A 25623-nucleotide genomic window follows, 5' to 3' on the forward strand; every position below is an offset into this window, starting at 1 on the left:
AGGACCCAATTCTTGCTCCTCTTGTTACCCCACCACCACCGCTCACCCCAAAACCCCTCTGGGATGCCCCGGTGCCACCGCAGCCCGGTGCAGATCCATGGGTGGCATCAAGATGCTCCCAATGGGACCCTCACACCTGGCCTCTCCACCCCAATTTGGGTGCAGACCTGTCCCAGCTTGGTCCCTGCCGTCTCCAAGACACGGCTGCGGGGCTAGAGCCGAACCGGGAAGCAAGAGGGGCTGGGAGCTCTGTGCTGTGGGTCCCTGGGGATGGCAGGCACCCCAGGAGCCCCCCGAACCCAGCCAGCAGCCCCCTATGGCAGGGGTGCACCCCAGGGCTGCAGGTTGGGGGCCGGCCAGCCCTTTGCTCCCCCGATGCCCCAGCTTGTCCCGCTTCCCCCTCTCAAGCACGTTGCCATTTACCATCTTGCTCAGCTGCTATATTTAGCTGATCAAAACTAATTTTAATTTATGGAAGGAAATTGCGCTGCCGTTCCCACGACCCCGCTGCCACCCTGTGTCCTGGGGCCCACGCACGACACCAAGGTACGGGGGGTGCCAAGACCACCCTGGCCCCCCCCCTCCCTCCGGAAAAAGCCAACGATTCCCTGGTGAAAAGGCAGAGGTTTTCCCAACGATTTGTGCTGCTCACGCAGAGCCAGGGCTATTCCTGCCCTCCTGGCACCGACACCTGCAGCGCGGCATCAGGCCAGGGCACTCCCAGGTATATGGGGGGGGCGGGGGGGGGGGGTGTCAGCTCTCGCCTGCCCACCCCCGTCCCATGATCTTTAATTCCGGGTGCAGAAACAGGAGCTGTTCCCGGGGGGCTCTGGCTCGCAGATGGGTTTGGGTCAGGGGGTGCTCACCCAGCTGTGAGCCCCCACGTCCCTGCTCAGGGATTTTTTAAAGGCTCCAGGGTGCTGGGGACAGAAGGACGTGTCCCCCCATCTGCAGTGGGGACACAAAATGCTTCCAAGGACCCCACAGCCGGGCCCAGCGCCCCCAGCTCCTTGGATGCTGTGGCACCCCGATGCCGTGCTCCAGCACCCCCAGTTTGTAGCCATATGGGAAATGCAGAGGGAGACGGTCCCTACACCAGGACTCATCCTGCAGGTCCCTCCCCGGCCCCAGCCTGCCCTGATGCCTGGCTGATTTCCCCCCCCCCCCATGCTGCTCCAGGGCAGGGGACAGGAGCCATCCCCAGGTACCAGCATGGCTTTGAGCCCCCAAGGCGGTCGCATCTGCCCAAACAGGGCGCTCCAGGTGTGGGGTTCAGGGGTACAGCACCCACGGGGTGATGCTGCAGGGTCCCAGGGGGTTACTGGTACCCATGGGGCGATGATGCAGGGGGCCCCGGGGGGTACCAGCACCCACGGAGCAATGCTGCTGGGGGTTCAGGGGGACACCAGTACCCAATGGGGTGATGCTGTGGGGGGTCTGAGGGGTGTACCAGCACCCAGAGGGTGATGCTGTGGGGGCTCCAGGGGAGTACCGGTGCCCACAGGACAATGATGGAGGGGGTCCAGGGGGGTAAAAGCACCCACAGGATGATTCTGCGGGGGTCCCAGCCCAGAATAGCAGGGGGGGTGGGAGGTAAGAGGAAGCGGCAGCCACAGCACCGTGGAGCCGGGGGCCCAGTGTGACCGGACTCAGGGCACACTCACCGTGGGCTGGGCCGGGCACGGGGCGGCTCGTTTCCCCCACCGGGGAAACCGTCGGAGGCCTCGTGCAACACGCGGGGCGGTTTCATCAGCCGCCTCCCCGAGCAACTCATTACGGCTCCGCTCCTCCTGGGGCATCGCCTCGGCCGCTCGGCCACCGCCGCCACGTGGGACCCGTTGGGACATCGTGCCATGTGCTGGGGGTCTTGCAGGATGGGCACAGGCTTTGGCCCGGCCATGGGGCAGGGTAGGGGGATGCTCTGCAGGAGCGGGGTACAAGGCGTTTCAGGTCTCTGCCTCTATGGGTCCCAGTGCCCCAGCCACCGCAGTGCGGCAGGGCACCGGCGCCCGGTTCCCCCCGGGCAGGTATTAAGGGCTGGGAGGGGAGGGGGGACTTTAACTCCAGATTTTAATTGCTGCGCCGGGCGATAAGGCGATAAGCGGCATTACGGCTGCAGGCGATTATCGCAGCTGGCGGTGACGGGCATAACAGGGTGGCTCTGCCTGGCATTGCCACCTCCATCCCACGGTCCAGCGAGGCGGCATCCCTGGCTTGTCCCCATCCCAGCCTCAGGGACAGCACCGAGGGAGCAGCCTTGGCTCCCGTAAGGAGATGGCGTCCAGCGAGGGCTCATGGCTGGGGACCCCCGAGCAGGAGGGAGCGGGGTTGGGGAGCAGGGTGGGGGGAAACCCCACAACCTCTAATTGCGTTAATCTCCGCAAGGTCCCACCTCACACAAACGGCTCCTCGTTAGCGTGGCCACAATGGGGACCCCATGAGGCGGTCCGGCTGCTGGGATGAAGCACCCTTCAGCATCGTCGTTACAAACCAGGGGAACAAAACCCAGGGCGAGCAAAGCTTCACGAAGCTTCAAAAACCTTTCAGAGAGGAGACGCTTTTCCCCTGCCCGCGCCGGGCAGAGGCTCCTGGGCTGCCTGGCATCCCGCCGGCCTCCTCTCCCTCCCACGCGTGCTTATCTTTAGCCCGGGCTCTCTGCTCGCTCGCACGCACCGGGCTGGTTTCCACGCCGAGGCACAGCCCCTCATCCCCACCGTCCCCTGGCCACCACCCGCAGCGAGGTCTCACCCCCCCCGACCCCCGGGGCCGCAAGGAGGTTTTATAATTAACTCCCCGCACCCTGCACGTCTTCAAGGGTCATTTGTATCACGCCGCAGCGCGTAAACTTCCTATCCTGGCTCCTAATTAGCGCGCTCAGACGAAGCGAAGCCCTTGAGAGTGAGGTGGTTTGTTTTTTTTTTTTTTCCTTTTTTTCCCGTGTGCCGCAGCCCCGGAGCGGTGCAGGATGCTCGGAGTGGTACCAAGGAGAGGGGGGTGTCCCAGCGCTGCCTGTGATGCCTTTACACCCTTCTCCATCCCTGAATGATCCCAGAATTATTCCAATTCCTTGGTGGGTTCCTTAAATCCACCAAGTTTATCCTAAAGTCAAAGCAAAAGGGGTTATTAGGGGAGCGCTCGGACCCCGGAGCGGTGGAAGCCGCTCCGGGGTCCGAGCGCTCCCCTAATAACCCCAGTAGTGATGTGGAAATCAGGCAAAAAGGCCATTTTCACCAATTTATGGGGATTTTGTCGCAAATCTGAAAGCTGGGGGTGGCTGGGTAGAAATGGGAGGGGGGCGGGAAGAGAGCGGCCAGCACTACCCGCTGTTGGCATTCGGGAGCTTCCCGAAAGTGTTTAGTTGGAGAAAAATATTGCTTAAAGTGGGAGAAAGAGCTTCCGTCCCATTTTTTCCAGGGAGAAGCAGCTGGGAGGGGAAAATCTGAGCCAGGAGCAGCGAAATCTTGGAGGTGGGGGGCAGGCCAGATGCTGCCTCGCTGGGGCTGGGAGGGCAATGGGCTTGAAACGGGGCTTTAAGGACCACCCGTCGTGGCTGGGCACGTGGTGCTGGGACCACCGTGGGCCACATCCATCCCTGGCCGGTGCTGCCCTCCTCCCAGCTGGGGATGTGGCCCCGGCTCTCAGCGGTCCCCGGGGAACGGCAGCGCTGGGGCCTCGTGGTGCGAGCAGCATCCCGAGCCCGGCGCAGGGAAAAGTCAAAGTTTACCAGGGTTTCTGCCGGGGGCTTGACAGGCCCTTCTGCTTTTTATAGGTTGTTTAAACAACTAACCAGTATAAACCAGAGCAGAACCGGCAGCGCGGGGAGTGGGGAAGGCAGGAGGAGCCTCCTGGGAAGCGGGGGAAAGGAGAAAAGACGAGGTGCTGCAGGGACTTGGGGACCACAGGGGCACCGAGGGCACGTCAGGGCACTGGGGACAAGGGGGCTCCTTCCCCCCTCTCACAAGCATCACCCCCAGCAGCCAGCAAAGTCCCAGGGGGCAACTAGAATTCATCTATCGACCCCCCCCCGTTGCAGCATGGAGCCCGGCCGTGGCATTGGCCTGCGCCCCCCCCCAGAGACAAATCCAGGCTTGGGCTGGGTTTGGGGGGGACCCGGCCACCATCCAGCCCCGGCTCTGTCCCGCTCGGGGTGACACAGAGCGAAAGTCCCACCAGCGCCCGGCACTGCCCCGGAGCGGTGCCGCCGGGTGAAGCGTGGCGATGGGCGGGGGCTTTTCGGTTCCAAAATGACTGTGTGGAAGGAGGAAGGATTGAAACGTCCCCGAAAAAACGAGGCAGCTCTTTCCCTCGGGAAGATGGACGGACACATGGACCCCCCCCCCTCTCTGAGCCCAGACCATCTTTTTTGCTCGGTGTCGGCAAGCCCGCTGGCAGCGGCCGAGGGAAGAAACACGCTGTTCCCGTGGGGCTGGGCCACCCCGAGCTGCAGCTGGGCATTAATACGGGAAATGATGCTGGTTTGCTGCTGGAGGGTTTGCTGGGGGCAGCCAGAAGCTGCGGACGGCTGGCCTGAGTCCATCCCCGTGGCCTGAGCCCATCCCCGTGGCCTTAGGGCTGCATGGCTTACAAGCCCGTGATGCTCCTGACAATCCTGCTGTAATTCTTGTAAAGAGGAGGAAAATCCAAGCGTCTTAAATACACCAGTTCCCCCCGATCCTTCTGGGCACTCCCATGGCAGTGTGACGTGCCAGACTCTCCAGCCCCCTCACTGCCGGGATGCTGCTTCTGGGTGTCAGCAGGAATCTCCATCCCCTCACACCACGCAAAGTTTCCCACTTTGGGAATTCTCCCACTTCCCAAAGACTCTCGGCATTGGGGTGTCACCAGTGCCCCAGGCTCAGAGGCGAGCAGGAACATTTGGCATCCTAACCCAAACCTCTGGCCTCCATCTACATCCCGAATCCCCCCCTCCCCGAGCTGCACAGGTCTCCCCTACACGTCATCTGCGTGTGACGTGTCCAGTTGGCAGCCGGTGACATGGAAAAGGGCCAGGATCCGGCTCCCCGGCCGGGTCGCCCACGCTCCTTTCCCAACCGGTACCCGATGCCCCAAGGGATGTGTGTGGATTGAGGGGGGGCATCGTCTCCCCGGTGCAGGTCCCTGCCTTCCAGCTCCCCCACCGGCTGCCGCGTTAATTCGTTACCTGCGAAAGCCCATCTCCAGAGCCAGCAGCTCTGGGAAACTTTCTCTCATTAAAAGACTAAAGCCCCGGGGACGGGGACTCGCTGGCAGTCGGCTGCAGCGGGCAGGAGGATCCGGCAGAGGATCCACCTCGCTCTCCCTGCGGAGACGGGTGATGGAAGGAGTCTCACGTGCGCTGGGACATGCTGGAGGTGCCACGCGCTGGTAAGAGCCATGGATGGGTCACATCCCCACCCGGAGGAACTGGGCTGCGATTCAGCACGTGCTACGGACTGCCAGCCCGGTGTGACACCCCAGCGAAGGCACGGTGACAACAGGCCCTGGCCTCGCATTGGGGTGTCCCGGTGCTGCGTCACCGGCGGCGTTACAATTTGCTCCACGTCGAGCCAACCGCCCCGCGGTGCCGTGCCTCAGTTTCCCCTCTATGCAGTGGGCTCAGCCCCAGCGCCCAAAGGCCTCGGCGGGCCCGGGGGTGGCGGGGAGGCGGGTGGCGGGGCCGGGGCAGGGCGGCTGCCATCCAGGCTGCACTTTTGGGTTAAACCCGGGCGTTCCTCCCTGCACAGACACGAGTAAAAATAACCGCCCCGAGCGCGGCGCAAACCACAGGCTTTTTATAGCCCGCCATCCCTAGACGGCGGGGCGGGGGACGGGGCTCCGCCGTGCCCAGGGCAGCCCGCGGGGCGCCGGCCCGGCCGCACCGGCACCTCCCCGGGCCGGCTCCGCTGCCCCTGCCCGTGCGCCCCGACGGGGCGGCCGGCTGGATGCGTGGGGCCGCCTGCCGCGGAGGGAAGCCCCGTCGGGGAGAAGGGTCGGACCTGGAGGTGCGCGGCCGCCACCACCCCCCCCAACCTTCCCGGTAGCGGTGCCACCGGAGCGTGGCCGTGCGCCGGTGCGCCCGGGATCCCCCTCCCCAACCCGGGACACGCACCTGGGCACCGGCTCGTCCTCCTCGGCAACTCCCCGCCGGCTCGGCCGCGGGTGCCCGGCGCTGCAGCGGAGCCGGCCCGGGCCCGGTGCGGCCCCGCCGCCGTCCGGTGCCGGTCCCGATCCCGGTGCCGATCCGGTGCCGGTCCCGGTGCGTGTCCCCGGAGCCGCGCGCTGCCCGCCGCCTGCCCGAGCCGCGCCGGCAACATTTGCATAGCCCCGCCTTCCCCGCCGGGTGATTTGCATAGCGCTTGCAGTGCTCGCTCCCCATTGGCGGCCGCCGCCGGGGCTCGTTTGCATATCCCCGCCTCTGCCGGGAAGAGGGGCGGGGCGGGGGCGGAGGGGCGGGGCGGGGGCGAGCTGGGGAGTTGGGGGGCTGCGGGGGGAGGTTGGGGGGTCCAGGGGGGCTGGGATGCGGTAAAGCTGGGGGGACTTGGGGGTCTGGGATGGGGTGAGGTTGGGGGGACCTTCGGGGCTGAGATGGGGCCGGGGGGACCCTCGGGGGCTGGGATAAGGGTGAAGCTGGGGGGAATTGGGGGGCTGGGATGAGGTGAGGCTGGGGGGACTTGGGGGGCTGGGATAGGGTTTTTGGCCGGGGAGGATGTGGGAGAGCTTGTGGGAATTTGGGGGGCTGGGGACAAAGTTTGGGGTGTCCCAGGGGATGCTGTGCCCTTGCCGGGGGGGGGGGGGGGGTCAGGCTCGGGCTGAGGGGAGGGCTCCCGGGGGCAGATTTAGGGCCAGGTTCTGGGTTTGGCCCATGCCAGATCCCCGGGACCAACCCCCCTTGGTTTCAGGGGACCCCCTCCAGCACTGGCGGCCCCTTCAGCCACAGGGTTGGGGGGTGCCGGTCCCCAGGGTCCCCGAGGGCTCAGCGAAACCACAGCAAAAAAACCCCCTCATCAGCGCGAACCCCCACCAAAGTGCTTTGCAGCTCCAAAAGGAGGCATTTCCCACGCACCCTCTCCTTTTTATCTCTTATTTTTATAAATGAAATGACCTGCCCTGGAGGGTGGGGGGCTGCCCCGTGTTCCTGCCCCCAGCCCGTCCCCGTGCTGCGAGTGAGGCCACCCTGCAGCGAGGTGGCCCTGGAGACCTGGGGGGGGGGGGGGGGGGCGGGGGGCACTGAACCACAGTGACATAACCCGAGGGACGCTGCGAGGAAGCGCCGGGGACGCCGAGCGAAACCTCCGCAGGCAGCTCGCCCGCTGCCGATGACCTGCTCCACTGAAAAAAAAACCCATCGCCCGCTTGCTGCACACCCCAACCCCGCTGGGTCCCCCCACCCCGCAGGGGAGCAGGGAGGGGGGAACAGGCCTGGATGACACCTGGGATAATCCATCGCTGGGATTTCCTGGCGCCGTCCCCACTCCCAGCTCCGGGAAGGTGGCAGGAACTTGTTCTGCACCGCAGCATCTTGAGCGGGGACCGGAGGATGCAGGTGGTTGCGGATCCTGCTTCTCGAAGCCTGTGAAGACGATCCGGAGAGGAATTTGCAGAGTGAAGGGAGGCAGGTGCTGCTCCGTCACACGGTGACAAACCCATGACAGCATCGTGGGGGGGGGGGACGGCACAGCGAAGCTGGGAGCCAGCATTTTGGCTGGAGAAGACAGAACAGTCGGGCTGAGAAGGTGCTTTTCCCCAGGGAGGGGCAGCAGAACCTGAGCTCGAGGGATGCTGATGTGCCCTGGCTCTGCGTCTGGGTCCAAACCTGGCCCCAAAATCAGCCCTGGAAAAGGCACTGCCCAATTCACACCCCTGTTCATCTCCTGTCCTTGTGTGACCTCTGCCTCGAGGGGGACAAAGCCACGCTGCAGCCGCAGGGATGACCGTGACCATCGCACTCTGCTCCCGCTTCCCCGAGCCCATGATGTGCTGGCCATCCCCCGGGTGGGTGCTATGTGCCGTGGGGTGGGTGGCCATGCCAGGGGTCCCGCTCTCTCTGGCTGTGGTGGGGGGGCGAAGGGCTGTCCGGGAGCCGCTCGCTGTGGGGCTCCCGTGGGAAGCACCCGTGTTTACGGCAGGGACGGGGATCTGATGCAATTCCCAAGTTCCCGTTACGTGAGCAGAGCCACCCGGGCAGCAGGTGGGAAGGGGGTTATCAAGGGCTCGCTGGAAACCAGATCCCACGCCAGCCCCACGGCGGGGACATTTCCTTCCACCCACACCGTGCCAGGGGTCCGGTCCCAGCCCTGGGGGTTTTGGGAAGAGGGGCTGGAGAGATGGGGACTCTGGATGAGGTTTTCGGTGCAGGCTGCGCTGGCAGAAAGGACACGACATCTTTCTTAAAGCTGCTTTTAAAGCTCATGATTTATAAGAGGGTTTCAGCGTGCAATTAGCTGACTGTTAATTAGCCCTGCTCGTAATCTTAATTGATCCTGAAGAGGAGGTGGGAGGGAGAGCAGAAGCGTGAGAGCATCGGCAGAGCAATGTCCTGGCACTCACAGAGTCCGAGGTGACACGTCTCAATGTCCCGTCCTGCCCCAGGCCAGGGTTTGGGGACACACAGGGTGGCCCTTTGCCTGCCTGGGGTACGGGACCACCCTGCCCTGTCCCCCCACCTTCACCTCGGGGTGCCCAGGGGCTTGGCCTGGCTGAGCCGCTTCCAGCTGTGGCAGCTGAACCCCCTCTTTGGGCACAGGGGCTGCCAGCACCCCCTGTGTCAGGGGGTGCCCAGGCTGGGCTCTGCCTGGCTGCTCCCCGTGAGCGCCAGGTCGGCAGCTCGAAAGCTTTGAGCTCCCTCTTGAGGCCCTTCCTGCCCCAAAATCCTGGAGTTTTGGGGAGCTGGAGCTGCTGCGTGGCCTGTGCTGAGCCCCACAGTGCTCTGCACCCCAAGTGACACAGCCTGTAGGACACGGCTGAAACCCCGTCACTCTCCCAGCCACAGGGAAGGGATAGAGACATCGTCACCGGGAGCTGGTTTGGGGACTTTGGGCCAAGTGCCAGCCGGGAGCGACATCCCCCCCCCCCCCCCCCAGCCAAAAATGCGAGCGGGGCTGGAAACAAACCGGGAGCCAAACCCGCGCTGCCTGCCAAGGCCAACACGCCAGCTTTCAAAATAGCCCCTGTCCCGCGCGGCTCCGGCCGGAGCGGAGGGTGCCAGCAGGAACCACCCACGCGGGACGGGAAGGCCGGCAGCGCCGCGGCGGGCAGCGCTCCTCCGCCAGACGGAAAGGTCACCCCCTCCAGATCCCACAGCCGGGCTTGGGCACGGGCCAGGCGCTGATGACACCAGGCTGGAGGAGTCAGCGTCGCACCCGGTCCCCTGGCCTGGCGCTGGCAGGGTGCCCGGGACACGCACGGAAAGGTCCCGATCCTGACGTCCCCTTGTCACTGCGGGAAATCGCCGTGATGAGGGAAGTTCTGCCTCATTTTCCCCACTGCTCCCAAGGCGTAGGGTCTTTCCCAAGGTAATAAGTGACCTGTAAAGTGAATTTTCCTAAATTAATCCTCTTCAAATCCTCCCCGATTCCCAGGGGGGATTCGCTGGCGGGGCAGATCCCCGGGGGAAAAGGCGCTTCTGCTTCCCAGGATATTTATAAGACACGGGAAACTGGTGCCGTCCCCAAGGGCCGGCGGCTGACGGCAGGGCAGCACCTCGCGGGTCCGTTCTCAGCCTTGCGGGACTGGGAACGTTTTGGGTGCTCGCTCCTGACCCGGCGAGGATGCTCCCGCCCCAGGTGAAGGCCAAATGCGCCTCTCCCTGGGGTGAAGCAGGATGGTGTCCCCTTGTCACCACCCTCATCCACGCTGAGGCCAAGGTTACGCTGGTGGGGCTGATCCCTGGGTTTTCCCAGGAGCAGGAAAGATGGGGCTGGCCCTGGGAACGGGCGGAGATGAGGGGAGCCGGCGGGATGTCCCACTCGGAGCAGCTGCAGCACCCGCCTGTCCCCCTGTCCCTCCATCTCCCCCATCCCTCTATCCCTCCATCCCCCCAACCCTCTGTCCCCCCGTCCCCATGTCCCTCCACCTCCCCTGTTCCTCGGTCCCCCCATCCTCCTGTCCCTCCATCCCTCTGTCCATCCACCCTCGGACCCCCCCCGGTCCTGCTCCCTCCCTCAACGCCCCCCCGGGGCTCCCGTGGCCCCGTCGGGGGGAGGATGCCGGGCGGAGCCGCCCTGCGCTGCCCGGAGAGGGGGGTCCCGGCCCCGGGGGAGCCGCTTGGCTGCAGCCCCGGCGGCGAGGGGGCCGGACCGGGGGGCAGGACCGGCCCGCCCCGGCCCGCCCCGGCCGGGCAGCGGCGCAGGGACGGAGGCGAACGTCCGGTGGGGCCGCAGCTCCGCCGCCCCGAGCGCCGCTCCCGGCCCGGTGCCGGTTCCCGGTCCCGGTGCCGGTTCCCGGTCCGAGATCCAGCTGCGGGACCACCGGCGCGGTGAGGGCACGAAACTTTGGGGCGCGGAGGGGGTCTCCCGGCCCGGTGCCCTCCCTCCCCCCCCCTCCCCGATTCTCGGTGCCCCCTCCCCTCCCCGGTTCCCGGTACCGACCCCGCCATGCCCGCCGCCTACCCGCAGCGGGCCCTGACGGTGCTGCTGCTCTTCGGCACGCTGGCCGCCGCCATGGCCCTGCTCGCCTCCAGCCTCATCTTCCAGCTGCCGTCGGGGCGACCCGGTCCCGGTCCCGGTCGAGGGGCTCTACCGGAGCCGGCGGCTGCCGTGCTGCTGCCGGTGTCGGCCGTGCTGGCCGCGCTCTGCCTGGTGCTCAACGTGAGCTGCCTCCTGCTCTGCCTCCTCCACGGCTACTTCAGCACCGAGCTGTGCCGGGGGCAGCCCGGGACCGACCGGTGAGAGGCGCGGGGGGCACCGGGGCTTGGGGCTGCGGGACGCTTAGAGGGGTACCGGGGCTTGGAGGTACGGGAGGGTTACGGGGGCACTGGGACTTGGGAGGGTGAGGGGGGCACTGGGGTGCTGTGGAGCCCCAGGGATGCTGTGGGGGTGCAGGGGAGTCTCGGGGGGGGCGTGTGTGTGTCTTGGGCACCAGAAGGCTGGGGGGCAGCAGAGGAAGGAGGGTGCTGGAGGGGTGCAGAAAGGATTGGGAGAGTGAGGGGTGCAAGGAGGGCTCAGGGGGTGCAAGGAGGGCTCAGGGGGTGCAGGGCAGCACCACCACCCCGGGACCTGTCCCCACAGCATGGGCTCACAGACAGCTCTGCCCTTGCACCCCAAGATCTGGCCTTTGGCAGGTCCCTCCCCAGTCACTGTCCCTGAGAAAGGGGGTTGTGGGGGGCAAACGATGCTGCACTTGGATATCACTAAATTCACCTCTGCAGCGCCTGCCCAGGACACAGGGTTCTGACAAACCCCGGGATGTAAATGTGCTCCTTAATTTGGGGTGTAGCTGCTCTTGGCAACTGTATTGACCAGGAGCAAGTTTACAGCAGCTCACCCACCCGCACTAATACACACTAATTAATTTCCCCGATAACATCCCTGTGTAAACCCAGCCTTAGGGTCACCCCAGCTGCCAGCCCAGCTCAGGGCCAGGATGCCCAGGAGCACCTGAGATCTGTCCCTGGCCGGGAGGACGCGCTGGGCCTGTCCACGATGCCCAGGAGCACCCAAGATCGGTCCCTTTGCAGCGGGAGAGCTGGGCTCTTGGGGTCACCGCCGGGGTGATGGCACAGGTCACTCAGGCAGCACCAAAATGAGCGCAGGCCGGGGATCATTAACCACAGACATGTGTTGACTTAATCATTACCAGCACATTTACGTTTGCAAAACCGTTTCTGAAGCAATTCCCCTTCTCCTTCCTCCACCGAGGGCTGGGCTGGTGGCTCCTCCGCCTGCGCTGGCCCGGCCCAGCACCAGCTCCACTCCTGGGTTAAAAGGGAAAAACAATTAGGGAATAATCAGATTAAACCCCATATTGGTGAAAACTGGTCATGCAATGGTCCCCAGGGGACCATTTTGGGACCGCTCTGACTTAAACAAGTCTTAAAACTCATTTAAAGGACACGGTAATGTTTCAACGGTTAGTTTTATCCCTAATTAGACAAACCCATCAGCGCCTCCCGCTCCGCAGGACGGCTGGAGGCGCTCCAGCAAGCGGCAGCCTCTCCTCTCAGCACCTTCCAAGCGAAGCCGATGCTCAGTCCGCTCATTAACGAAGGCAAATATTTTTCTGCAAAACACAAAAGCTCCCGCAGCAAGCTTTCCCGCTTTCTGGGGAAGGGAAGTTTCTGCTGGAAAACCGTTACGGTGGAAAATTCCCCATCGGCTGGAGACGTGTCCGAGATCTGGTACCGATTTGGGCTGTAAACCGCTGGATTTCGAAGTTGTGAGGTTCAGCTTTGAAAATCCCGAGCGTGAAACGGGAGCAGCACTAATCAGATGCAAAGTCACAGGTGGAGAGAGGGAACGTGCTGGCAGCGGGACAGCCCGTGTCCCCATCGCGGTGACTTGTTCAAGGGCTTACAGGACAGAGCAGCCATCGCCGCACGGCTGCGGGTCCCGCTGGTGCCTCTCGCCGAGCGGGAAAGCTCTTCCCAAACTTTAGGGACTTTAAATCCTATTTCTCTGCTCTGCTTCAGAGCCCCGGCGAAGCGAGAGGCTGCTTTTGGCTTTGCTGCAGGTGACACGAGGCGTTGGGAGCTCTGGGTTGGTGTCCCTCTGCCCAGGATCTCAAGCGGGTCACTCAGTCTGACCGTGCCTCAGTTTCCCCAAGAGTGACTTGAAGGTTACACTCATCTTTGGAAGGAAAAGGGCAGGTTCTCGGGATAGCGGGATGCTGGTAGGACGCAGCCCCTCTCCTCCACGACGTGGGATGCCATTAGCCACCATCTCCTGGTGGCCGAGCTGGCCTGGCCCCACCAGGCGCTGGTTTCATTAGGGGACCCGCTCACGTCCCAGGGACCTTTCCCACGTTGGGCCTGTCACACTGAATTACCGCTCCGCTTCTCAGCCCCGCGCTCAATAATCCCAGCCAGCTCCAAACAAAGCCCTCCTCCTCCCCGCTAATCTCCCCCTCTCTCCCCCCCCACCCCCCCCCCCCCCGACTCAGGTAATTAATAAAACAAAGCGGCTGCTCTTCCCCGGGAGCAGGTCCAGGGTCCATTAACGGGCTCCCTGCGTGGGTGGCAATGGCCAAGGGGCTACAAGAAGCCCGAGGGGAGGGGGCCAGGCCATGCTGGGGGGGTCCAGGCCAGGGCAGAGCATCCCCAGCTGCTGAATTCACCCCGCAGGGTGGAAGGAGCTGGTCCTGGCAGGAGGCTGGTTGTGCTGCTGCCCCTTCAGCTGGTCCTTTCAAGCCAGGGCACATTTCCAACCATCTCCCTGGGACTTCTGGAGGTGGGTGGCAGGACCAGCAAGGCCTTGTGCACCCCAAGTTGTTTCCAGGGACTCTTTGCAGCTTCCCAGCGTCACAGCCCTGCCAGCATCTCTCCAAGCACTCACCTTTCCAAACTGCCCCCCTGCCCGAGTCACCTGGCACCCATCCGCCACACTCCGCTGCCTCCCCTAACAACCTCATCCCGCTTTCCCAATTAGTGGAGGCATCCTCTGGTGAGAGCAGCCTCCAAAGCCCAGTGAGGACCGAGGTTTGCCAGGTCAATCTGGCTCCCAAGACACCCAAGCAGAGCTGTCGGTGGCCCGGCAGAGAGCGAGCCTTGGAAAGCGCAGGCAGCAGGAGCAGGGGTCGGCGCTGGGTGGGAAACAAAGGCCCTGCTGGAAAGGAACTGGTCTTTTCATGTGTTTTAAGCTCAATTCAAGTCCCGAGCCCCCTCCAGACAAAAGGCTTGCAATCTGAGCTGAGCACAGAAATCCAATCCCAAGGGGGAAGAGAGAACCTGGCCTTGCTTAATTCAACGCGCCAACACTTTACTTGTCCTTCTTTCCTTAAGGGGGAGCGGGGGCTTGACACGCCTCAGTTTTGTGCTCTCCAGGGTTTGCCAAACAGGGGCAAATCACCTGCAAAAAAGCCTCCCATCATTTGTCCCTCCCGAGCCCCTGCTCCCATCTGGTTCCCAAAGAACCAGGCAAGAAGAGTTTGAAATTCCAAGCCATCTCAAAATCTCCTGTTCTGGAGTGGGAATGACACAGCCCAGAGCCCTGCAACCCAGCGGCCTGGGGGAAATCCCTGTTCAGCAGCGGTCCCTGGGCCTGTGACCCAACTCTGAACCTCTTCTCTATGCAAAACCAGCCTTTCGGTTTCTCAGCAGGGCCCAGAGCATCGGTGCTTTTCCTCTGCTGAGACCAGAGCCAGGAGAGTACTCAGACCTGTGTTTTTCTCACCCGTTTTGCAGGGCAGACTGGTTCCTCCTGGACAGCCGGACGGTTCGCCACACGGCCATCGGCTTGTTCTGCTGCGGGGTCTCAGTCTACTTAACAGGCAAGTGCTCATTTCCCACCAGCCCAGCCCAGCCGGAACTGGGCATTTCCAGCCCAGCCCGTGCACCCTGGGCTGGTCACTGAGGGCTCGTGAGCTGCTGAGTTTCTACTTCACTATGGGGTTTGTTTTGCAAATGGCTTTGCCAGCTCATTCCCGCAGCGTGAACTTTCTGTTCTCAGTGACCAGCCCTCTTGAGAGTTCCTGTGGCCTGAAGTTTGCATCGCTTTAGTCCTCTTTCTGGTTCCTCAAGATGTTCTGCGCTCTCCTTTCCTTCCAGCTCTCGCCATCTACATGCTGCTGCTGTTTGAACTGGAGGCCGGCATCGCCAGCGCTTGTATTCTCTCCTCCGGCATCATCGTCCTGCTCATCACGGTGACGCACGCCCTGGTACGGGCTTCCCAGGTTTCGCGCCGCAGCCGTTCCGAGGTTTCCCACACCCTGTACGAGAACGACTCTGCCCAGCATGGCGAATCCTCCACCAGCGATCTCAACAACAAAAACGTGGCCGCACCCCGGCCCCGGCCCGAAATCCATCGGGAATTTTCCTTCCCTCCTTTCCTAGAGCGTAAATCCCAGCTGGGCTCTCCAGCCAGCAGCAACCTCACCTCCTCGGGCAGCCCCGGGCTCCGCTCTGAGAAGGAGGGCTACAACCTGCCCCGGACGCACAGGACGCTGTCGGTAGAGTCGGGGCTGCTGCAGGCACAGGGGATGCCCTGGAGCGGTGTCACGCAGGAGATGAGGAACGTGCTGTCACGTAAACCTGGAGCCTCGGGCAAGGACTCGACCCTGGTGTGAGTGGAAGCAGGGACCTTTTTGCCCCATCTTGTCCCCACGGGAACTGCAGGCACCAGGGGCCAAGATTTGCATCTGTGTTTAGAGCTTAAAATAAGTCATGTCTCCGCAGATCAGGGGGACGGCCGCATTTCCACCCTCCCCTTGGGGTCTGGGCAGCCACTGCTTGATGCTCTTTGCTTCTTTTACCAAGAAGACACCACCTCCACTCAAAGCCAAAAGCCCTGGGCCACCTGCCCCGAGTCCCCAGCCCCTCCTGCCACTTGTCACCCCACAAACAAGGACGGCATTGGCAGGGCAGCGGCTGGCCGTGACCCACGTGGGACCCCTACAGCTGCCCCGACTGCAGCAAAGGAAGTGGAACACGTGGGTGAGAAGAAGCGAGTGGACCTCGTCCATGAACAGACCGACCGACCCTCCTTCTCCAGCAGATCCCAGCTGGTTTCTCGGGCTGTCTGTACCTCCCTGCCTCCTTCCTCCCTCCTCCATCCCCAGGAGCCAGCACTACATCAAGATGGTTCATACAATACCCAGGACGGCTTCTGCAGCTTGGCAGGGATAAGAAACCGAAGCAGGTGATGGAGAAGCAAGTGAGATGGAAGCAGAGACGTCTGCAAACTGCAGAGGGTGGGTTTGGGGTGGCAGAGACCCTGCTGCCCCATCACCATCACGTCCACCCTCTGAGCAGGGCACAGACTGCTAAGAGGGGTCCCTTAGCAGGGAAAGGGGCTGTGCTGGGGCAGCCCCGGAGCCCTGGCTTTGCTCAGTGGTGGAGGGACCTCTCTGGTTCCACCAGAAGAGTGCTTATCGTCCAGGCTGAGGTCCGGGAAATGGTCTGTGTTGGCATTGCTCATCCTCTGCTGTGTGCAGGGCAGAAAAGCAAGGACTAAAGGCATCCCCTGTTTCCATGAAACACAAGGAGGTTTTGCTCAGTCTGTCCCTGCGCCGATAAACTCCTCGCTGGTTACACCATGCTCTGCCAGCCCTGCCCAGGCCCAGAGCAGCAGCTCACTCGGTTCTTCCCCGATTCCTTATCGTTCAGTAAAGCATTTCAGAGAGCAAAGGGAGGTCACCGATTCAAACAGATCCCCTCTCACCTCCCGTGCCATTATCCTGGAAGACACCTGTTATCCCAAGCACAGTAATTTCTTTGGAAACTGAGTCCAGCTCTGCTTTGATCCCCACATCCTTGGTACATTCTTCAGGAGAAGAGAACTGTTGGTTCCAGGAGAGATTAACACTGAGGTTGCATCCTTTTAAAAGTGACCTCCAAAGCCATGCGTGCAGCTCTGCTTCCCACTGCTTGACAGGAGATGAAGAAAGTCCCTTTTTTGGTTGGTTTTTTTTGAAGATCAGGACAGTTCCTTTTTTTCACTTGAAAGGCTCCAACTCTGTGTTGTCTTTGTTTTGCTCCATGCCCTTTGAAACACACCGAGCCAGCAGGCTCCAAGACCCCCCAGCCCGAGTGAGCAACAGGGGAAAGTTTTAGGCAGAACTTTCTTGTGTTGGTTTTTTTTTTTTTTTCTTTTTATTATTGTTCTCACTTAAGACCAAATTCAGCAACTCCCTGGCACACACATGAAAAACTCTCCTCGCAGAATGCCTCCCAAACAAAGCCCAAGTGTGCCTGCATTACATCTACAGCCATCTACAAAATACTGAAAGCAAGACCTAGTTTTTCTGAGATACTTCTGTGGCCAAGAGGTAGAGAGAAAAAACGCCTCATAACAGTCTGCCATCGGAAAAAAGAACTGGGAAGGACAAACGCACCACCCCCTTTCCCTTTTGCAGAGTGCTGTGGGAAGGGACACGACTGTGCTCCCCAAAGCACCCCAAAAAGTCCTGACCCCGGTGGCAGGATTCTCCTGCTCAGGTGCAGCACCTTGTTACTGGGAAGGCAGAGGCCTCTGCGCAGCTTCACAGATTGAGCGGGTGGTTTCTCCCTCCTCCCCGTGGCTGGAGAACACAGAGCTGGGCTTGAAAGGCAGCAGAGGATGGCCAGTCTTGTCTGAAATCAGGAGCTGGCTGGAGGATTCTTGCCTTGTGGGGCAACAGTGCTGGAAAAAGAAAGAGACAGTCATATCCGGCCAGCAGCAGGACACCAGCAGCCATGAAAATGTGAAGAATCAAGGACTCCCACAAATAAAATCTCACTGTTTGCAGCAGGAGAGTGGCTTAGACCAGCACACCTTTCAGTGCAGACACAGAGCAGAACCCACCAGCCCCCTGTGGGTGTCGAGACAGCAATCTCTGCACCCACACGCCACTGTGAAAACCACTAAAAATGCTGTGGGCTGCACAGAGCGTGACTCTGCAACTGGGAAAATACAGAATCTGAACCAGCAGCGTCTAAGGCAGAGTCATTCTGCAGAGACAGAGCCTCTCTGTTCACTGTGGTGATTTTATCAGGGACGGGCGTTGGGGAATTTTCTCACTCCTGCCCGGTCAGACTCCAATCCCAACCCCGTTCTCAGAAGAGGCAAATACGCTACACTCAGACAATCTGCTGGAGGATATTTTAGGAGCTGTAGTTCAACTGCAAACACACAAAAAATACATCATCGTTCTGCTACCGCTTATCTCGATGGAACCGTGCCCAAAAAACACCAGATCCATGACAGAAAACAGCACCAAATGCAGCCTCTCGCCTACTCCATCTCAGTTGCATCACCTCACTCCAAACGCCTTTGGCACAACAAAGATTTAATGTATTACGCGACCAAACGTCGCTTTTTTCAAATGAGGAAATAAATTATTTTCCGGTTAACCTTTTGCAAACAAGATTATTTGCTTCCCAGTAAACAGAGCCAGAAGATCACGGGAAGGCAAGCCGCGTGCTCTTTCAAATAATAGTCTAGAATTATATTACTGAGATAACGTATTTGCACGGGGCTGCAGTAGGTCACCAAAGTCCCCGCCAGCCGGGACGGTCACTCAGATAAACACTGTCACATCCCCCTTGCTACCTGCGGCCCTGGGCGGCGTTGAGCTGGTCCTTCATGGCGATGGCGTGTTTGAGCAGGCTGTCGATGCTCTTGAAGTACACGCTGCTGTCGGTCATGTTCTTTATGGCACTGAAAGGAGAAAAGAGGCGGGGGGTGGAGGGAGATGGAGGCCTGGTTAGTACTTCTGAAAGCATCGTGTGGTTTTAGCACACACCCCCCACTACTCCCCCGACAGAGAGGACTGTCACCGTGGAGAAAAGGAGGCTGAGGGGAGACCTCGCTCTCTACAACTCCCTGAAAGGAGGGTGTAGTCAGGGGGGGGTCGGCCTCTTCTCCCAAGGAACAAGCAATAGGACAAAAGGAAATGGCCTCAAGTTGCACCAGGGGAGGTTCAGATTGGATATTAGGAAAAATGTTTACACGGAAAGGGTTATTAAGCCTTGGATATTAGGAAAAATGTTTACACGGAAAGGGTTATTAAGCCTTGGAATGGGCTGCCCAAGGGAGGGGTTGAGGCACCATCCCTGGAGGGATTTAAAAAACGGGTTGACGTAGTGCTGAGTGATGGTTTATCAGAGTTAGTTTGATGGTTGGACTCGATGACCTTAGAGGTCCCTTCCAACCCAGACAATTCTATGAGTCTATGCCTGTTAATAAGAAACCTCAAGTCTATATGGATCCTCACACCTTAGCTGGCTGGTGGGTGGATTTAGGGCAGGAGATCGGCAGGTCTGCACCACGCACAGAACGGGGGAAGAGCTGTCACATTCATCACAAATTCAGGGTAAGGGTTCAGAGAGCACAGGCCCACACCCTCAACCCCCCCCCTTACACCAGGGCGGCGCAGGCGGCTTCTGCCTTGTTTTTACCACGACACCTCCGCCTGCGAACACAACCCTCCGGCTCGGGGGAGTCTCCTGTACCTGCAGGCGTACTCCACCGTGTAGATGGCTCCTTGGCTCTGCTCCTCCCAGCTCTGCATATCTGACTGCAAGAGAAGAGGAGGCGGCATCGTTAAGGCACGCACTGGACAGACGCAGCCCGATACGCTCTGCCAGCCCTGCCCAAACAAGGGCTCTGGCTGCTTTTCACTGGAAATCACGCTTGGATTCTGTCTCCCGCTTGACAGCCTATGACAAGCTCCAGGCACCAAGCACTAGTCTTTAAAAGAAAGATTTATTGTGTGTATTTCTGGAAGGGCTACTAGTTCAGGCCAACGCTTTGGATATTCTGGCAAAATTCCCCTTGTTTTTAGATGTTTTAGCCCACGAGCCAGCTGAGAGCCACGGTCAGTCAGGCTGGGAGCAACGGACCAGCGGGATGTTTCAGAGCACTGGGATCTCCCGGCGTGTCTGGCCCAGCAGGGTCTGACCTAACACAGCTCCCGCGGAGTCCAGTCCTTCATGCAAAACCAGGTAAAAGTTTCTTTCCCAGCACTGAAACTTCTCATTTCATTAGACCTGCCACTCATAAATGTTTTCACAGCCATAAGCACCCCTGTCCTCCGGCCTGCTCTGGAACTCCGGTGCCTGATGCCAAGCCCTTCCCTCCACCAGCTGGAAGGAGCCCAGTAAATGCCACACACACCGGAGCAGCACCGCAGGCAGCCAGTTCTGCCATGGGAGGGAACTGTAGCTCCAAGGAAAGGGAAAAAGAAAACAAATACACAAATCACCACAAAAGTGCATCTGAATTCAGAGGCGTAGCTCAATAGGTAAGTATTTCGAAAGTCCTTAAGCACTTTGGGCACTCTTTAAAAATCTGTTCTCACGGGAGCTAAATCTCCAGCCTATTCTGCTGGGTCTAGTTACCAGCCGGAGGAAATCCAAGGGCCTCTTTCTGTGAGCGAAGGAGGTTGAGCAGGAGCTTGGACTTCGTCCAAAATCACTTCTGCTGTTCAAAAGCCTGTCCTACATCAGGACGCTTGACCGCAGCGCTCTAAACTACAAAAGAAACAAGCCTCGACATGCAACGCTGCAGGCAGTTCTCTGCCGGAGAGGGTCCTTCGACCCAGGACTCGCAAACCCACAGAGACTGCGCTCGTCCAGGCTCCAATCGTGTTTTAGCTGTTGCTGGGAACACGCTTTTTGTGCGGAGGCGGCCACAAAAGGGGCAGAAACTCTCCTGGAGCTCCTCATCCCGCTCTCTCCAAGAGGTGCCAGATGATTTCTAACAGCTACTGATGATTTCTATGATCTAATCATCTCTGCCAGATGATTTAGACCCCGACATTGCTCTGGCTCAGTCGTGTGTCACAGCCACCTGCCTGTGCTCCTGCCCTTTCTGAGCACCAGCAGATTCTAGTAATTTCCCAGTATCAGAGCCAGTGATGTCTGTTTCCAGCATTCCCACTGCTTCCTGGGATTTTCATGCCCTTAATCAGGAACAAGAGCCTTTCCCTAGAGCTCCTCACTTCTTAATCTTTTCTTGATGTCCTTTCTTCGAATTCCCAGGATGTGCCCTGGGATGCAATTTTAAGAACTAAAGCCAGCTATTAATATACAATAGCACTAATGACACATTACTGTCGCTCGGAAGTAAATTAATGAGGAGATCTAAGTTCTCAAAAGAGCAGGCGGAATCCAGAAAGGCCTCTCTGTGCGGAGCGACGACATGTGGAAGCAGCGGGGGCCTCGCATCAGGCTGCGTCTTATCGGGGAGGAGGTAAATCTGCTTGGAGAGTTTGAGATGCCGAGGAAGGTATTAAGATTATTATTTTATCAAATCACAGGAAGTTGCTTGTTGTAAAGGCAGAGAGGTGACCTTCCCTTCGCAGAAACTTTTCTCCCAGCCCCCTCCCTCCTCATTTTCCCTGGGTTTAATCCCTCTGGGAATCTCAAAGGCTGCCTCTCGGGAGAGCTCAGCCAGCCAGAGCCAGAGCTGCAGCTGAAGCAAAGCTGGAAACCACCAATAAATCCTGTTTCCTTTATACATTACCTACATGTTGGGACTAAATTACCTGAGAACGGATCCCCACAGAATGTTCCTTTTTCTTCTTTTCTATTCAGAAGAATTAAAACCACCTCACTTTAATACCTTTGCTCTGATTTAGATAAAACCTGACAGCGTTTTCACGGTGCACAGCCCTGCTGACACCCTCCCATTCCAGTCTCCAGCCACAAAGCCGATGAGGCTCTGGCAGAGCAACCCAAAATATCCATCCCCAGCTAATCAAACGCTCCACTGTGACGATGGCCCTGAGCACATCCCTGTCTCCTGGGGTTTGGCTGCCTGGGTTCAAGGCCTTGACAAGCCCAGCCTGTTCGCTGCAAACAGCAATGCCTGAAATTGGGATAAAATGAGAGTGGGATCAAGGAAAATAGAGAGAAGCTGGCCACAAGGCTGATAACTCAGCTGGGCCAGCGTCCTGGCTGTGCTGCCAGGCTACTGGTATGTTTAACCCTCCCAGTTGCTACCAGGGACTGGTTACCAGCAGGGAGGAGAGTGTGCTCCCTAACATGATGCTGCAGCCTTGGAAAAAAGGAACTCGGGACCTGACGATGCTGGAGGAGAAGCCACCAGCAGCAGCTCTGGATCTGCCGTTGTTCCAGCTGCCACAAATTAATTTTCTTTCCATTTTTCTCCCAGCTCTTGCCGCATCAGTGCGCCATTAAACACAGCCGGGAACCAGGAAAGCAGTTAAGCTGGAAGTGCCCATGCAGGGTGGCGGGGGGCAAAAAGAAATGGATGGGAAAACCAGGAACTCCGAGCAAACATCGGGGAATGTTCTCTTAACGCTAGAGAGGGAAACGGGTACTGGGGTGGCACCGGGGCAGTGAGCACGGCACGGTCGGCTCAGCTTTGTCCTGAGGCGCACCGTTACTGCAGGGAGCATGGCGAGCTCTTCCTCCTGCACAAAGGCCATCGCTGCCCCAACTGGGGCTACTGGCCAGGGCCTGGGGGGGCGCTGCAAGATGAAGGCATCAAAGACCAAAGGTATCTGGTGCTCGTGATGGCTGCAGCCACAGGGGGGACACAGGGCCCTTGTGTTTGCCGCTGGCATCCACAGGACAGCACGACCACCTTTCTCATGGGAAGAAAGAGGAAAACTGCAGCAATTTTGGCTACAAGAGAGAATTCTCTGGGATGGCTGCAGCTGGGAAATGAACTCAGGTGAGCCAGAGAGGTCACAGAACGCTGCAGATCACCACAGACAGCATGTCGAGCAGGGAAAATGCAGAATCAAGGGTTTTCAGAGACCTTGCCCAGCATAAACCCCACTGCCAAACAACACACACTGCGTCCGGCGCCTTCGCTCGGCTGTCGCTTCCATTAGTGCTTCTGCGCTGCCCCTCGCCCTCATCCCCGCCCAGTGATGGAAACCGATCCCTTCCCTCTGCATGACTTGTCATACAATTTGCTCCATCTCCTTTTGTTCGGGACACGTTCCCTGAAATTGGGACTACCTTGATTAAATGAAAGCAAGTGACAGCTCAGGAATAATATTACAAAGCTGTCTCCCGCACGCCAGTGATGCAATTGCATCAGCATGCGCTATACATACACATACATCTCTATATACCTTCCCTTGCGCACAGACACGTATATAAAACGTTAATAAATAATTGAATAATAAAGTGTCACAATCCAGGTTAATTTGGAAACCAGGGCTGTAAAGCAAAGGTGAAAAATGGGGCCTGACAGTGCATTAGCATAGACATGAAGCAGTAATCTATTCATGAGACATCACTCCTAATGAATCATGACTGGCAGAAAAGGGAGAAGGACAACAAGGCTGGCATTAAAGTGTCTGTGCTCCGTGCTCTGGAGGAAAGGAGGAACACAGCTGTGAGATGCGATTCATTATCCCCCTTTGCCTCATGTGGGCTCTTTGCACTTGTTTCTTCACGCTCCTCCTTCCCTCCTCTCACCATCCCCCCACTCCCCTCTTATTTTATGTAGGAAATAAAAATCTCACGGAGTAGGCAGGGGTAATAAGATTTAACATCTCCCTCCTCCCCGCACAAGACAGACTATTCATTTTTCTTTGTCTCCACACACAATCCAGCTGCCAGAGTACAGGACCATGGTTGGACTCTCAAGTTTTGTTTGTTTTTCCTCAGATTCACGGGTAAATTTGCCACATCCCTTCACCCCCAGTTCAGACTGAGCCAGGGTCCCGCAGCACCTCCCCCCCGATGGCTGACTTCCTCCCACTCATCGAGGGAAGTGAAATAGGGACGATGTGCCAGGTCAGGAGAACAGCTTGTGCCCGACTCAGTCGCAGCTCTGGAGCCCAAAGCGAAGCAGGACTCACCTTGTGCTGTGCCAGCTCCGGAAGGGATCTCCGCACGTGCTCCTGCAGCCGGTAGAGCGCCACAGAGGGCTCGTTAGCCAGGACGTACATGCTCTCCGTGAATTTGTCCGTAACTGCAACAAGAAAAACAACAGAGTTACGGAAAGCGGGGAGCAACAGGGGGGAAGGTTGGAAAGGGTGCCCTGGTCACGTCCTCAACACAACAATGGAGAGATCAGAGCAAAACCCCACATTTTTTTAATAAATAGTCTGTTAACCAGGATGTGAAAACAAGATGCCGCTAAACAGGCAGCTCCGTTTCCACTCTCCCCATAACAGCACCTGCAGCCAGCGCTGAGCTGGGCTCCAGCCGCAGACAGACCACCCTGGGACATCACCGCCTCCACGGTCCCCTACGAGCTCTGGGTGTTCTGGTTTCAGGGACCACTTGGGTTGTGCCCATCACTGGGCCCTTTCTGACCAGGTTGGAGCGGGGGCAGGAGATGAGCAGAGCCCAGCAGCGGCCTGGCCCCCGTTCCTCTGTCTGCAGCCACAGGGAGAGTCGGCATCTCCCGATCCAGAGGCTCCCAGACTCATTACCGGTCATTTGGGTCCATCTCTGCTCAGGGCCTTGCGATCTCCTGCGTCTTGGCCACCCCCTGCTGTGGGGTCCTTCCATTGCTCCTCTCCAGATACCCCCCCCCAGGTGACATCCTAAAAATCCCCACGGAGGAGACACAGTGGCCACACGCCAGGGCTCAGGAAGCTCCAGTGCCGTTCCCAGCAGCCTGTGGAGTTGCTTTTTCCCCCTCCACCCTGGCCCAAGCTCTGTCTGGACCACCCTCCACGCAGGAGCCCCTCTGCAGAGCCACATCACAGCCCCGATTTCTCCTTCCCCACAAGTTCCAGGGAGAATGCTGACAGCTCCTAATAATTAAGAGATATAAAGCTCAGAGTTCATTTCATTGTTCATAGTGGGGGCATGAAGCCGGGAGGGTTTTCACCAGGCTGAAGCAGAACAACTTTCAGAGAATTTTCTATTTTAAGGAGAATTATCCTCTCTTCCTCCCTTCAGAGCTTTTGTTTCAGTGACAACCGCTCGGATATGGCAGTTCTGTAGCGCCGGAGAGGTGCTGAGCCTCTGAGTGCGAAAGGGAATAAACACAGAACTTCACAGGAATAATTACACCCACTGAGACACACGGCTGTCTGTCTGTCTGTCTGCTGTCCCGACACACAGATTCTACCAGGAGTTTTCCCGACACACAGGCCCTGCCAGGGCCAGGCAAAGCGGGGATGAGAGGGCACACAAGGCAGCCCCGCGGCAGGGTCAGGCTCCGAGGGGCCGGGGGGACCCCCACAGCTCTGCCTGCCCCGCACCGGGGACCCTGTCAGGGCCACGTCGCCCCCTGCCCTGTCACGACCCCCATCGTGACTATCCCCTCCGCGCCTTCCTGGGCTTTGCTGTGGCTGCACGGCCCTGCCACCACCCGCGACGCCCTGTCGCCACCCGCCCTATCGCGACTCAGCCTGCCCCGCCGTACCTCCCTCTCAGGGCCCTGTCGTTGACTCCTCCTGCCGCTGACACGGCCCTGTCGTGCCCGCGCCCCGTCACCACCCGCAGGGCGCTGTCGCGACCGGCCAACTCAGACCCGCAGGGCCCTGCCGGAGCCCACCGAGCCGCCGCCGCCGCTCCCCGGCTGCCCCCGCCAGACCCGGCCCGCTCCCACCTTTCTTCACCTTCAGCTGCATCTCGGGCTCCTCCATCCCGCCCGGCCGCTGCCGCTGCCGCTTCCGCTGGCGCCCGCCAAAACGGCCCCGGCCGGAAACCGTCTCGCCCAGCCCATCCCCAAAAACGGCCCCGGGCGGAAACACGGTCCCAAATCAATCGTTCCGCGTCTGCCCCCTCCCAAAAGCCAGCCCCCCTCGCCCCCCCCAACCCGGGCGGTCCCCCCACCCCGGGGCCGGGCCCGCACCGGAGGGAGATGCCCCGTGGCGACCTTCCCTGGGTCGGGCCACTGCGACCTCGCTGCCCCGAGCCAGCCCAGCCCTGGGGGGGGGGGGGGGTGTTAAAACCCCACCACGGCCCCTTTCCTCATGGATGCCCCCCCGCGGTCGGTGTAGGGAGGCCTCGGGCGGGCGAAGGCCTCGGGCGGGCAAAGGCCTCGGTTGCCCAGCGCTGGGACAACCCCCCCCCCCCGGGTCCCCCGGTGCAGTACGGGGGGGTAGGGATGTCAGCGGGTGTCCTTC

The 25623-nt window shown here is 59.9% G+C and overlaps 2 protein-coding genes across 3 annotated transcripts; one reads left to right on the forward strand and one right to left on the reverse strand.

The window, feature by feature from the left end:
• The first annotated feature begins 10571 nt into the window (after positions 1-10571).
• Positions 10572-15195, forward strand: TMEM221 (transmembrane protein 221). The gene is made up of 3 exons (XM_074163901.1): positions 10572-10861; positions 14315-14400; positions 14678-15195. Exons 1-3 carry the CDS (start codon positions 10572-10574, stop codon positions 15193-15195), a joined length of 894 nt encoding a protein of 297 aa, XP_074020002.1.
• A 1536-nt stretch (positions 15196-16731) lies between these two features.
• On the reverse strand, positions 16732-25166 carry BORCS8 (BLOC-1 related complex subunit 8). Of its 2 annotated transcripts, XM_074163836.1 has the most exons (5): positions 25104-25166; positions 23395-23507; positions 19061-19125; positions 18159-18266; positions 16732-17249 (listed from the first exon to the last, which is right to left on the reverse strand). In XM_074163836.1, exons 1-5 carry the CDS (start codon positions 25138-25140, stop codon positions 17207-17209), a joined length of 366 nt encoding a protein of 121 aa, XP_074019937.1. In that variant the 5' UTR covers positions 25141-25166; the 3' UTR covers positions 16732-17206. The 2 variants fall into 2 exon arrangements, with proteins under 2 accessions (XP_074019937.1, XP_074019938.1); XM_074163837.1 differs by lacking the exon at positions 18159-18266 and having other exon boundaries at positions 17207-17249; positions 25104-25140.
• Positions 25167-25623: the final 457 nt, after the last annotated feature.

Source organism: Numenius arquata, chromosome 25 (genome assembly GCF_964106895.1).
Source record: "Numenius arquata chromosome 25, bNumArq3.hap1.1, whole genome shotgun sequence".
Lineage (NCBI taxonomy): Eukaryota > Metazoa > Chordata > Aves > Charadriiformes > Scolopacidae > Numenius > Numenius arquata.

Excerpts from the sequence above, each read along its gene's own strand:
- TMEM221 (XM_074163901.1), top strand. The coding sequence starts at position 10,572 with ATGCCCGCCGCCTACCCGCAGCGGGCCCTGACGGTGCTGCTGCTCTTC. Across the intron at positions 10,862-14,314 it reads GGGCAGCCCGGGACCGACCG|GGCAGACTGGTTCCTCCTGG; the intron begins GTGAGAGGCGCG and ends CCCGTTTTGCAG. Across the intron at positions 14,401-14,677 it reads GGTCTCAGTCTACTTAACAG|CTCTCGCCATCTACATGCTG; the intron begins GCAAGTGCTCAT and ends CTTTCCTTCCAG.
- BORCS8 (XM_074163836.1), bottom strand. The coding sequence starts at position 25,140 with ATGGAGGAGCCCGAGATGCAGCTGAAGGTGAAGAAAG. Across the intron at positions 23,508-25,103 it reads GCAGCTGAAGGTGAAGAAAG|TTACGGACAAATTCACGGAG; the intron begins GTGGGAGCGGGC and ends TTCTTGTTGCAG. Across the intron at positions 19,126-23,394 it reads CGGAGCTGGCACAGCACAAG|TCAGATATGCAGAGCTGGGA; the intron begins GTGAGTCCTGCT and ends CTTCTCTTGCAG.